This window comes from Lepidochelys kempii, chromosome 19, assembly GCF_965140265.1.
Source record: "Lepidochelys kempii isolate rLepKem1 chromosome 19, rLepKem1.hap2, whole genome shotgun sequence".
In the NCBI taxonomy this organism is placed as follows: domain Eukaryota; kingdom Metazoa; phylum Chordata; order Testudines; family Cheloniidae; genus Lepidochelys; species Lepidochelys kempii.
In genome coordinates this window covers 4,936,821-4,951,029 of record NC_133274.1, presented here as the reverse complement: position 1 = coordinate 4,951,029, position 14,209 = coordinate 4,936,821, and the positions used below count along the sequence as shown (strand labels likewise).

Here is a 14,209-nt window from a genome sequence, read left to right as displayed (position 1 = left end):
TGGCAGGTCAATACAATGCATGCTGTATTCCTTTGCAGTCTAACTCAGTTATCTGGGATTCAGATGGACAGATCTGATGAAGACAGAACAAGAATATCTGAGGGCACTTTGTTTTAATGTGGTGTCATATTTTCAGGTCTTCTCTGAACAGTTTATCAGCCCATTACTGAAGATCACAGATCATCTGCCCTTCAGAGCACTGCAGCGGCTTGGTTGGACCAAGACTAGACCCACATTTATTTCCTGAATGGGGGGAGGGGAGGGAAAAATAAAAAGTAATATAGGAAGCAATAATGTGCTGGTAACAATCAGCTAAAAAACAATTTGGGATCCTAAAATAGGTGCTGGTGAGAGGGCCAGATTATTCGTTAGATCCGTTTAGCATTGTTTTAAACTCAGCAGCTTTTTCATTAGCTCACTTTCAACACTTCATCCTTGAGCACAGGACTGAGAGTCAGGACTCAGGGTTCTAGCCACTGAGCTGCCACTGACCTCAGACCAGTACTTATGGGCTGGTTTTCAGAGGTGCAGGTGCTTAGCACCTCTGAAAGTCAAGCCACTGACTTCTCTTTGCTTCATTTTCCTTTCTTGCTAGGGGTGTTGGAAGATGTAATTAAGTTTTGCAAAGCATCTGGGGAGACTTCACGTTGAAAGGTGCTGGAGAAGAGTAAAGCCTGATTATTACTACTGAAAGGAATGGATTTCCTATACATGTCTACATCAATAGAAAGAGCACTAATTTATAGCCTGATTGTATGCAACTTTGCTTGTACATTTACAGAGAGCAAGATCTCAAAGCTAAGGCCTGAATTATGAACATCAGAACAGACACATACAAGGAAAATATTCTGGTAAAAGTTAAAATCAAGTTTAAGAAGTTGGAAAGGGGAAAGGCTTCTCATAGATAATCTGAAAATGCAGATGACAATCACAGAGAGGGAGCATCTCAGATGCTAATAAGTTACATCCCTACCCTTGGAAAACAGACAACAAATAAAATCTATGCATTTCAGAACCCAAGCCTGGCACTATAGTAATCCCCCGCTCAGTTTGCATCTCTGGTGATTAAAACTATTTGCTGTGTGCTTCATGTGGGTTGATTACGTGTCCTATTTTGCATGTATTTATTTATCTTTAATATTTGTGTTAAAACCACCTTATACTTTTTTCTTTTCTTTTCTTTTTTTTTAAAGGATGAGGTACAGTCTTCTGAGGCCCCACTAGGGTGGAAGATGGTTTCACTAACTCATTTAAAAAAAGGACAAAGATGGGATCTTTGCACCGTTTCAAGTCTTTATTAATAGGATGGAACTAACTCTACAATGAAAACCAGGCTGGAAGCAGAGTGGCCAGCTATCATGACCTTACTACGAGTCTCAGGATATTCTGTGCTTTTTCTTAAAGACTTAGCTTCTGGAGTCATTGGAATATGTGAGAATCTCCACTTTTGATTGAAAAAATAAAGTAAGTTTCCAGCTCACACAGTTGCAGAAAAAAATATTGAAAATGTGACCCTTAAAGGCACAAAAATCAGAAAGCAAATAAGAGGGACAAGATGAGTGAGGTAACTTGTTTTATTGGAGGAACTTCTGTTGGTGGAAGAGCCAAGCTTTCGAGCTTTCAGGACCTGAGGAAGAGCTCTGTGTAAGCTCAGAAGCTTGTCTCTTTCACCAACAGAAGTTGGGCCAACAAAAGACATTACCTCACTCACCTTGTCTCTCTAATATCCTGGGAGCTACACAACCACAACAACACCGCAAATGGAAAGTAAATAAAGAGACTGCAAAATTTAATTTGTTTTTCTAATTCTCATGACTATTAAGCAAATCTCATGATTTTTGGGCCCTAATTCTTGATTCTGAATGTTTGAGGTTGACAAGATTGTGGAAGGACGAGAGTAGGTAGCAGGAATTTGTGTGGGAGGGGGCACATGAGAGGACTGGACATTATCAAACTAAATTCTCTATGATCCAAAGTATGAAAATTTGCACGTTACAGAGAACTGGAGATGCGTGAAAATCCTCAAATTCCCTTCACAGAGGTTCACACATCAATGATTTCTTCAGTTCTGGCCAAGGGTAGGATTCATGCTGCAATGAACCCAATAATTCCAAGTAAAATTCAGGTAAAACTGCCAAGGGTCATGCCATCAGATGTTGGGCCTGTGAATCCCATGTGGTATTAATGCATAACTACAAGGAGGAACAGAGTTCCTGCAGGGCAGAGAGCATCTGAGATCCTGTGTTTCTTATTATTTGTATGGTGCTCAGATGATGAGCATGGAACAAAAACCTATCTGGGTTAGCTAGCTACGTAGAGATAGATTTTATCGAGAGCGAGAGATACAAATAGAGCTACTTGGAATTTTTTTTGACAAAACTATTTTTAATCGAAAAACACCAATTCATCAAAACCCAAACTTTTTCTGCAAAAGGGGCACTTTCAAAGGGAAGGTTTCTCAGACTGAGGGGAGAATTTCTGCTCCAAAGCAGCGAGCGAGAGAGAGACCTACCCCAGAATAGCCAATAGCCCAGTGGTTAGGACACTCTCTTAGGATAAGGGAGATCTGGGTCCAACTCCCTACTCTAGAGAACAGACTTGAACCTGGTTTGCCCATGTCTTGTGCATCCCAGGTACCATCATCACTGGGCTCTTGGCTAGCTGGGGGTGGGGATCCCTGTCAAATAAATTAAATAAATAAATAAATAAATATGGAAAATCTTGGTTTCATCCCACTGTGGATAGGTATACTGTTTCCCACCCAGCTCTAACTACAAACTCTAAACTAGCTTCCACCAAACGTTCAGAACTATTTCAAGGGAATCAAATATAACTCTCTCTCTGTGGCTACATAGCTAGACAAACTCTCTCTTTCCATGACGAGAGGCTGGTCTACACATGGTTTCGTACCACTATAACTACATTGGTGTAGAAACTGAAGCTATGTATGACAGATGGGATAGCTGTGTAGTGATTTCAGCTCTGTGATTCTGTGATTCAGTGATTCTGGTACAGCTGCATCTAGACTAGGAGAATGTAACATTTCATCTTAACTATTTCAGTTTCTAAACCAATAATAATTATACTGGTTAAAAAATGTGTAAAACCAACCCACACAGTGAAAGATTTATCTTGAGAGAGATTAGCTGAGTACATAGAGAGAGAATTAGATCACAAACTGTAACAGAGACCTTCTTTGCCCCCTGCTGGAAGTATTGGGACCCTGACACTCACCAGCTCAGGCCAGGCTAACAACTTAATCTTCCAGAGGCCTAGAAGGGCCAGGAGGAGATACTAACCAATTGAGCACCAGCAGGCCAGTTAAAAGGGCGTGTCTGCTTTTTTGGGTTTTTTTGTTTGTTTATTTAAAAAGCACAAAGGGACACATTTTGAGTTTGTTATTTTTATTTAACTGTGTAGAGACTGATGCCAAGCTTATGGCAGGTAGCCAGAACTTGTGGACTAAAGCAGGGAGTGCTCGCACTACCATGTGTGGCCTTCCAGGGAGTGCTATGGAACAGCCCCATCTGGAACACAAACCTTCCAAAGGAATCAAAATGTGTCATCACAGCCAGTGTAGAGTTTGTAGCAAAAACCCAACCCAGGCGATCTTGATGTGTGTTCTAGATTCCCAGAGCACATTTACCTGGCTGTAATTTTGGTCACATATATCACGCATTGATTTCTCAATTCACTGAAGCGTGCATAGCAAAATCTCCCGGTTCCACACAGAGGATAAAAATGCCCAATCACCAAGCCCCATTAATACTAATGGATTCTGCGCTGAAGTCGTAACACAAATGCACCTTTAGAGCAAGACACGTGCAGCAGATGGGATGCGCTCCACCACCTCAATTGAGGTCCTGCCTCATTGCCATTTTGTGAAGGTTTTTTTTAAGTTAATCTTTTAAGCGCTTGACACACAAACGCAGAGCTCATTATATCCAACAAAACGTTTTCCGAGGAGCTCGCTAGATTAGAACCCCCTGACATTTATCTAATCAGAGAAAATTATAACATTAATCGTTACTTTTCTATTTAAGAAAAAAGGCATGATTCAGACAGGTGTTTTAACAGAAAGCAGCAATCATGACTGTGGAAGGAAAATGTCAGATCAAGAGCCATCAAAGGCGTGCAGTAGTCTATGTTAGAAACAAAAAGCTACGGCAGAGTTTTTTGATTTAAAAGTGTGGCTATGTAGTGGGGGGAGGAACTGAAAAATGATTTTAAAACAAGGCCCAGATTAAGGCCACTAGAGTGATTTCTGGAGCTATGCGAAGGGAAGGATTTTTTGTGTATCTGTATCATGGGACTGGGAATCAGGGCATCTGGGATCTCTTGCCCCTTTGCGGCCTTAAGTACAGATTTAAACCTCAGTTTCCCTTCTGTACAAAAGGAGGTAATAACGAAGAGGGATTGTGGGGTTTGACTCATTCATGTCCATACAGTATTTTGAAAACCTCAGACTGAGGTTTTAACAAAGGCCCTGATACTAGAAGGCACATGCTTAAATCCATTGCTATTCAAGAAAATCCTTAAACACTTTAAGCATGTATACAAGTCCAGTTCGCTTCAAGAGGAATTAAGCACATGCTTACAGTTAAACGAGTGATTTCCTAAATATGATGATTTCCTGAATTGAGTCCTGTCAGGAGTATGTCCCCATGGGGGAGAAACGAGCAGTGTGATAATACCTCAAAGTAGCACCCTGGAACTCCCATATTCACCACGGTGATATGATTATATGTTCTGTACAATGCATGCCTTGTAAAGTATCATTTCATCATCTTGATCTGTTGAACATCAATATCCCGTTGAGTTGCATATACCATCATTGTACATGAAGTTATGAAGTATTGCTATATGATCGTTACTGAAGTATGTGGTAAGTGGGAAACCCCCACAGCCAGTGGCAACTGAGAAGCAACTATCCCTGGCCAGAGAGGCGTTGATGGCCCATCAAGAAGAATCCACTCTCTCAATGGGGGCTGCCTAATACCCATGTCACAACAGGGATCTTTCTAGCACCTGGAGAGCAAGTATAAGTGACGGTCAATGACAACACCACTTGGCTTCTCCCCTCCCCAATCTCAACCTCTGGAAGACAAAGACTTGGAACTGGGGAGATTGGTCCCAGGCTGAGAGGGAAAGCCAGCTTGTGTATTAAGAGCTACGAGCTGCCCGTGACATCTATTAGGGTGAGAAAAGCTGCTTGATTCAAATCTTGCTTAGTCTGTTAAAGTTAGAATTGCCGTCTAAACTCTATTCTTTATTTCTTAGGTAACCAACTTTGATTTCTATGCCTACTGCTTATAATCACTTAAAATCTATCTTTCCATAGTTAATACATCTTTTTTGTATTTTATCTAAAACAGTAGGTTTTTGCTTGAAGTGCATGGGGAAATCTCAGCTCAGGTTAACAACGGCTGTTGTAGGTCCACTCCCCTTTGTTGGGGTGGCAAACTAATTAATGAGCTTGCATTGTTCAAGGGAGTCTTGAGCATTTTAAGATGGTATATTTCTGGGGTGCAAAGCTGGGGGTGATTTGCTGGTGTCTGTCTTTGTATAATTCATGAGTGCTGGAAAAAGTTGGAGAGCTTTCATGCAATTTAGCTGGGTGTGGGTCTCCACATGCTCACGGCTGAGTGATCATGCCACCCGGAGGAGTTTGCTGCTTGTCACTGGCATAGCTTTGTGAGAGACAGTCCAGACTGGAGAGTTAAGGGGGCATAGCAATCCCACAGTTCCAGGTTGAACCCCGGGGATCCTGTCACAAGCAGCTCCCCTTGGTTTAAGCCAAGCTCACAGGTGGTTTGTTGGAGATGATCATTGCCTTAGAGGCAAATGGGTACAGTTGAATAACCATCGTTTTGCTCCTTATGTCAGGCAAGCCCTTCATCACCGAGGGCGAGGCATGTCACTTGCTTAGTAGCAAAGAGAAAACCTCAGAAGATTTGGGAGGGTGCCGTTTGGATATATCTCAGCAAGCTTTCTGCTTACTGCGGGCCTACACCTTGGATATGTTTAAGAGTGGGAACAGCCTCTCTCCCCATTTATTTATCTCATTGTTTTTTTTTTTTTTTTACTGTGGCTGTTCTGCCTACTAATAACCATAAAACACCCTGCAGTGCAAACCAATAATAGCATGTTCTTAACTATTAATTCTGCCCTTTCGCTGCAGCACCTTAGGTGATCCTGTTAGGCTGCTGCTACAGTGCTCAGTTTTATTCTGTTTATCTTGGGCACTTATCTGGACCCATCACTGTAGTATCGGAGTGCATCCCAACCTTTAACTTACCCTCATAACACCTCTGTGAGACAGGGCAGTGCTGTTATCCCCATTTTACTGACCAGGGAATTGAGGCACAGAAAGACTAAATGACTTGCCAAAGGTCACACAGGAAGTGCGTGGCAAAGAAGGGACTTGGAGTTGGGTCTTAAATCCCAGACTACATCCCTAACCACTGAACCCAACCTATTCCCACTCAGTAACACCCTAAGAAACCCCTGGTGAAATTCAGCCCTCTACAGAAACCCTGCATGTCACTTAAATCCCACTTAAGCCTTCAAAATAAAGTTTTAGTGGAACACAAGTGGCATAGGGGCCTTGAGCTGTTCCTGTGAACAGGGTTGAACACTGCATCCCCAATGATTATTTTTCATACAGATCCCTGCTCTGTGCTTTGATTTAAACAAAACAAAAAACTCATTGAGCATCTCTTTGTAAACATGAGAAAACTCCATCTCCTTCCATAGCACAAGTAGACAGTGTTCTTTACATCCCAGTGCTAAACTGTGGTCCATGTTGGCCTCCTGTAACAGTCCCCAACCCTGGCTCATTACCAGGATTTGAACCCAGGACCTTCAGCATCAACCTCTGCCACATTAACTGAATTAGCAGCGATAGCAGGCTGATCGCCTCTCTGTGGATCAGTCACTAGAGGGGGACATGACACATTTGATATCCTCTACACATTTGTAAAGCTCTCCAGCCTCCACATGCTGCTAGAGATAGTCCCCCACACTGAGTGCACTAGCCAATGAGAGCTGGACATCATGACACGAGTGTCCCAAAAACTTACGTTGCTTTGGCTGGATGATTGAGTTGTCCATCATACCCCCCGATGCAACTTTTGAGCTTTGTAGCTCTGTAGCGGGCAGAGAGACTTACCACCAACAAAATTTAAATCAGGCCTTCAACACAACGGTTTTAATTCTCATCTCCATTGTACCAGTTTGCTATTCCACCACCTTCAGTACTGGAACTTCTGATTTAACCAACGTGAGATCTAAATGAGGATCAGTAAAAATAAATCTGGGCTCCAACATTCTGACTGAGGGCTGGTCTACACTACGCTTAAGTCAATGTAACTTATGTCGCTCCGGGGCATGAAAAAGACACACCCCTGAGCGACACAAGTTACATCGACCTAAGTGCTGTCCACACCAGTGCTAAGTTGGCGGGAGAGCATCTCCTGTAGCACCGACATAGTGCGGTAGTGTAGATTTGCTCCGAGCCAAGCAGAAAGCAGAAAGCAATAGACAGGATCATTACAGAAAGACTCACTTAGATGGACACTTATCGAGGCAAATTAGGTACCCAACTGCACCGTGAGGAGAAAATGCATTCTGCAGACACTGTCTCCCTACCTCTTCAGGATGAGGAAATCGAACTGATTAACTTGCCGTTTTCTATTGACAAAAAGAGAATGTGCCAAGGCCAGAGGCAAGTGCAAACAGAGCAAACGGGTGTGTGTTTCTATTTTTTATTTTATTTTATACATATGCAGGTTTATTTCCGAAGTAGAAGCAGCCCTCATGCTTCCAGGCCCTCTACACTGAAAAACGTGGAAGAAGAAAGAAGTACCCGAGCTAACCTGTCAGTGTAGTTTTGAAGCTAAAGCATCTCCCCCTAGAGCTGAAAGGAAGGATGTAAAAAACCATTGGTTAACGATTCAAAAAGGTCAGTAAGCAGTTACCTTGATACTGGGCACTGAACCCCTTCTGCCTGTGGTTGCCGTCCGACGTAAAGTGAAGTCGCAGCCAGTTTTTACTGCTGATTACTGGGGCGGGCAGATTCATTCCAGTAAACCTGTAAGAAAATCAACCAGTGATAGTCAAATGCATGTGGCTGGAAACGGTCTTCTGTGAACTTAACCGGAAAGTTGCCCTTCAGATGTCCCAGGAACTGTTCCACTCTGAAGAAAATTGAATGAAAATACATAGACAGTATTTCCCTACATAGTGTTACCATCTTTCACCTCAAGGACTCGTGCAGGTTCAGGACCCCAAATTGTTCAGCATGCATTCCAGAAGGGGAAGTCAAAGGAAAAGCATCCCCATTTCAAAGGAACAGCCCAGCAAAAGAGCAAGCTGGAAAGCTTCCAAGAGGCATTCTTAGTTGATGAATGAGCCAGAAGAAATGCAGGGCCCCATCCCAAATCCTGATCTAGAGCCACCCACTGGTGAGCTACCACTTGCTCTCCTTTCTGGGCCTTTCAACTTCTGCTGAATGCAGGATGATAGAGTGTGAAACAGAAGAGGAAGGTCATTAAAGCATTCAGGACTGCTTTTTGATCCCACTGTAAAAAATAAAAAAATAAAGAAGTCATCTGTCTTTCCTGTGAAAGGTGCTAGGGATTTTCCCCCTCTCTCAATTGGAAGGGTTATATTCATAACTGGCTATGTCTCCCTCTCTCTCTTATTTTTAGGACAAGGAATGCAGGTGACCAAGAACTGAGCATGTCTGGAGAGGGTCAGGATCCTTTACTAAGGACACTCTGTTCATGTTCTCAGAGCTAAGGAGCCTTGCTTGTTTGTGCCAGATGTGCACTTCTGGCAGTGTGGGCATGGCAGAGAAGTTACTCAACCAACATACCTCAACATGAGCTGCTTCTAGGGCAGATGAGGTTAGTCTGACTTCCACGTCATTTGGTTCCTGGCCACTTGGTTCAGACTGCTAACAAGAGTGCTGATTTTAATTGAGGGGAGGGCAGGGCAGGTGCGAGGAAGGCTACTTCTTGTAAAGAAATGAGCCAGGTCCACCAACTGACTTCACTCAGGCCACCAAACAGCTCTTGTGCAGTGATAACATGCAATCCACACCAAAGTGGAGAAGACTGGAGCCCTCAAACTACAGGTGGAAAGCACCATATCCCATTAACAACCCATTGAGCCACCTACTCCCACAACTCCTTGTTTAATGATAAGCTGATTGCTTTAATACACGGCAGGAAAAGAAAAAAAACCTCTTAGCTAAGTTGTCCTGTGCCATGTCTTAGCCTGGAACAAATGTTTACATAATAGAGTTGTATGCACGAATGCACCCTTGAAAACTGGGGTTTATAATAGGAGTATTAACAGCCTTTACTATAGCAGTGCAAACAACATTGCCATGATTTCAGCTATTACAGAATCCAGTTACTTTTAACAGAAGCCCATTTAAAATATTTTATTATAAGACTATGCCACTTATTTAAAAAATTTCAGTATTCTAACACTAGTTCTGTTCTGGACGAGAGGAAAAGAATCCCAGTAAATCAATTCCGTTCTCAGAGATAGGCTGCACGTTTTATAGCCAACACATCCAGTAACAGACCAGACAGCCAAAGCAACATAAGAAATCCCACCCCAACATAACATCCCAACGATAACTTGTATCTTTCCTTCTGGCAAACAGCAAGCTGCTGGGATGACATTGTGCAGTACATTTACTAACGACGGTGAACTTCAATACATCCCAGTTCTATGTGTTAATGAAGCAGCCCTGATGAGTTTACTGCATAGCTAACACTTCTCTGCCACCTACTGTACAGCCTTTAAACAAAGTTTAACCTTCAACATATACCCACCCAGGTGGCGCAACTCCAGGCAACTGTGAAACACACTTTAAAATGTTTCTCTTATACTAATTCTTAAGATTGTTCCTGGTCATTTATCTATTGCTTATTTAGATTTGATTTTTGCAAACCTGGGATGTTATAGAAATGGATCACATCTGGCATTTTCCCACCGACGGATAACTCAAAGAGAGCTGAACCAATTTCACTTAAAACCTTTCTAAATAAATAAGTTCAAACATAATCATCTTTGGGCTGAGATCAAACATGGGCTGTTTATTACCAATTTTGAGAAAGTTACTATGGATGGTTACAATGGCAGCATAATTAAACTTAATCCTTGTCTTAACCCAGAGGCTATGATGTTATTGTGTATTCTGAATCAATGGTCCTACAACTTGACCCTGTGTCTGTAAAGTTAAATGCCAGAAATCTATCATTGAGTCCATCCTAGTACATGATCATTCTGCAAAGCTACTTTACAAATGGGCTAGATTCCCTTTTGTCTTGCACCTTGTGTAGTTATTGATAGGAGTGTAAAATGCTAGTAAATCAGGGTGGTAGTGTTTTTTATGCACCTCACACTGATATAAACGATTGTGTAAGGCGTGGGTTGGAAGAATCGAGCAGTATATATTTTCTGTATGGAACTCATCAACACCTTGTAACATCTGCCTAATCCATCTACAGGATTTTGAAGGCATTAATCACTGCCCAATCTGAGCATCAAACCCCGACTTCAACGGGACTATTCATGTGCTTAAGGTTAAGCACCTGCTTAAATCCTTTGTATTCTCTTAGGCACCAATGCCACAATCCGCCACTTCTCAAAACGTCCTCGTTCATCTCTGCCCCCGCCCCGCCCCGATCAGCTTCATTTTTATTTTCTGAACAAAATTAGACTTTTAATGTAAAATGTTGCATCACAGCGGGGTGGCCTCCTGCAGCATTATGTCCGACCACAGCTATTGTTGGTCATTAGCATCCACCTAGTATTTGTGCTCCAGGAGCACCAATCAGGGATTAAGTCTTCATAGTGCTAAGCACCATACCCACGCACAGTGAAGAGACGGCCTTCCTCGAAACACTTATACAGCTAAAGCTGGAATTTAAGGACACCCAGAAGTGTCTGTCTATTTAATGTACTTATATAGCCACTGTAGCATCTGAGCACCTCCCAATCTTTAGTGAATTTATCCTCACAAAACCCTGAACAGTAGGTCAGTGCTATTGTCCCTATTCGGGGGGAGGTGGATAGCTCAGTGGTTTGAGCATTGGCCTGCTAAACCCAGGGTTGTGAGTTCAATCCTGGAGGGGGCCATTTGGGATCTTGGGCAAAAATTGGGGATTGGTCCTGCTTTGAGCAGGGGGTTGGACTAGATGACCTCCTGAGGTCCCTTCCAACCCTGATATTCTATGATTCTATTTCACAGATGGGGAACCGAGGCACAGAGAGACAAAGTGACTTACTCCAGATGACATAAGAGGCTTGTGACAGAACAAGAATTGAACCCACATCTCTGGCTATCCACAACCACTGGGCTGCTATCACTAAAGATGAGTAGTACTTTGCTAGATGAATAGTGCCACTGAGATCACGAAGGCTGCGTGTGTCTCAAGGTACCATTCAATGTGAGTGAGTGTTACACAGCTGGGTTGAGAATTGCTTGTGTGGGGATATGCGTGTGCGCACATGTGTACATACGAAGACTTGCAATTAATGAAGTGTGAGCATCACAAAGCCATTGGTTCATACCCTCTCCCCCCACTTTTTTTTTTTTGCTAATGAGTCAGCTGATCCACTTTATTAAGCTGTGGTGAGGAAAAGCTGGTAGCATTATATCTGGATTCTGAACACTAGCAGAAGAATTCTTCCTATTTTGTCTCGCTTCTTTAAAGAGAAAAGAATAATAATCCCCACCCTCGCTAGGGTTTCTGACCACATTAACTTCACAACAGGTGAGGAGCATTTCAAACCCCACCACCAAATTGCTTTTCCAACACCACATAAGGGGTAGTTAAGCAATTAAAGTGATTTTTTTAATTGGTTCCAGTTAAATAGGGATTCACTAATGGAAACTGGCTCAAGAACCTGAAGGCTTCATCTTATAATTAGTTTAATTGCACAAAAAAATATAACTTGAAATTATACATGTGGACTGTGCTCCACTTATGACCCAAAGAGGGGAAATCTCTACAAGATATACAGGGACATTTTGTCTGTGGGTGCTGCTGCTAATTATAACCTTCCTGGGTGTTAAAGCTTACATGGCACGAAGTGTTTTTGTACAAACTTTGGGTCTGATCCAAAGCCTAAATTGATGAGAATCTTTCCACTGCCTTCCCTGGGTTTTGGATCAAGCCTTTCATGTCTTTGTATCACCAAAGCAATTTTTGTTTGTACCAGCAAAGGTCCAATCCACTGTGTTACGTTCTGGGTGATCCTGGATGCACAGTTCTGATTCCAGTTCATTATAACGAAGGTTGGTGCTAGCAGTAAACTTGGATCTGGATCTGAACTTGTCCCAAAACTTGGAGATACACAGATCTGAGATTAAGGTTTAGGATACAGGAATGTTGTCTCTCTCACCAACAGAAGCTGGTCTAATATCCTGGGACCAACAAGGCTACCCCTCCACTCACCCCCCAAAGACTAGCCACTACTGACACTGGTGGCTGATAATACCAGGGGCGGGAGGGGATGTCAAATTACAAGCAAATACTTAGAACCACAGCACTGGACTGGACAAACAACAGTAACAAGAAAGGAGGGAGGAGAATCCTCTGAAAAAGAAATGACTGACTGGAACCATGTATTTAATGGGAAACATGCTGCTCTCCAGCAGTTAATAACTCATTTTTCACTCTAAGGATGGGATCCCACAGGTTTCAGATAATCACTAGGAAGCATTAATGGTTAATTGATAATGGAATAATTCATTACAATTAAACACATATGGAACGGAAGCAGCTGCACGGGCCCTGAATGCAGATGCCGTGGACTACAGACACACAATCTCAGATGCTCAGCTGGTGTGAAACAACATCGCTCCATAGATTTCACTAGAGTTATGCCCCTTTACACCAGGGGAGGATCTGGACCCAAAATGTCTTTCAATAATTATATGGTTTAGCATTTGTATTGAGGTAGCACCTAGAGGCCCCGGCCAGGATGCTAGGCCATCTAGCAATTCCTTCTCCAAAGCGGCGTGAGTGGCGTTTCACTGAACTGTGCAGCGGGAAGCCAGTTCTGTTTGCGGTAGATGGAATTTGGGAGCAGAGATGCTGCTAGACTGGCATGGGGCAGAGTTTAAGGCTGTGGCACGTATTGTGCAGTGTACAGTGGTTGTGCTAGATGGGGATTTGAGGGACTGTACTGTGATTAGCCTTCAATTTTCATTCCTTAACTTTTCAGGGTTGTGCTTGGTGTATAACCCACAGAGCACCCCTATCTGACACAAAATGCAGGGCTATTGTCTATTAAGAAAGGGGAAAGCGAATTCTAGAGGCTTAACTATCCAGACAATAAATTATGCCTCTTCTCCTTTCTGCATTCCCAAAGACACATTTCTACTATATGATGCACAATGAATTTCCAACCCCTGCCATTAGCCCAATAAATGATTGCATTTCTAATAGCTCAGTGAGTTACTGGAATAAATGAAAGTCTATTTTGGATCCTTGCTACTGAACCTTTCTGGATCTTATCTGAAAAAGACGACTACTCGCAACTTTGAAGCCTTTTTAACCATTCCCAAGTTTTTCCTGCCATCATCATCAGGAGATATGAATCACCTGATTAAGTATTCAGATTCCTGAATACGGTGACATGTTAATTGGAAATTCTAAGGTTTTGGATGACTAGCTGGCTACATATTAAAAAAAAAAAACCCAACATTACTCACTCATGGAGGTACAGTGTTCATTCTAAATTAAACCCTCTTTTTAATACAGGGAGCATTCAGACCAGGGCGTGGATGAGAAAATGATGTTCAAAGTGCTGAGGCTTAGAAAAGACTGGATCATTTTTCTGGATGCAAGGCGCAATGGAGGCCGGGGGTGGGATGGGGTGTCAAAGTCATGTGATGGTTTTGGCTGGAGCAGAAGTGGATTTTCACACTTGTTATTTTATTGCCCTCATGTTCAATGATTCTTGGTGGGAGAAAAAAAAGCAAACAAGTCGGCTTGATCATTATTGCTTTCCTAAAATGATGTGCTGTGAGAGCCGTATTTTCAGACATCTCAATTTATGTCATGCCTAAACACAAGTGCCTAAGACAGGAAACCTGGAAAATGCAAACAACCATTTGGAATAAGAACAGGAGGACTTGTGGCACCTTAGAGACTAACCAATTTATTAGAACACAAGC

At 42.5% G+C, this 14,209-nt stretch overlaps 1 protein-coding gene across 10 annotated transcripts in view; it reads right to left on the bottom strand.

Annotated features, from left to right (window-relative positions):
• The window catches only part of CSMD2 (CUB and Sushi multiple domains 2), a 548,097-nt gene that overhangs the window by 274,180 nt on the left and 259,708 nt on the right, over positions 1-14,209 (bottom strand). For all 10 annotated transcript variants that reach the window (XM_073317325.1, XM_073317326.1, XM_073317333.1 and 7 more), the window contains one exon: positions 7,980-8,092. In XM_073317325.1, coding sequence (XP_073173426.1) covers positions 7,980-8,092 — 113 coding nt within the window. The remainder of the gene's footprint in view (positions 1-7,979; positions 8,093-14,209) is intronic.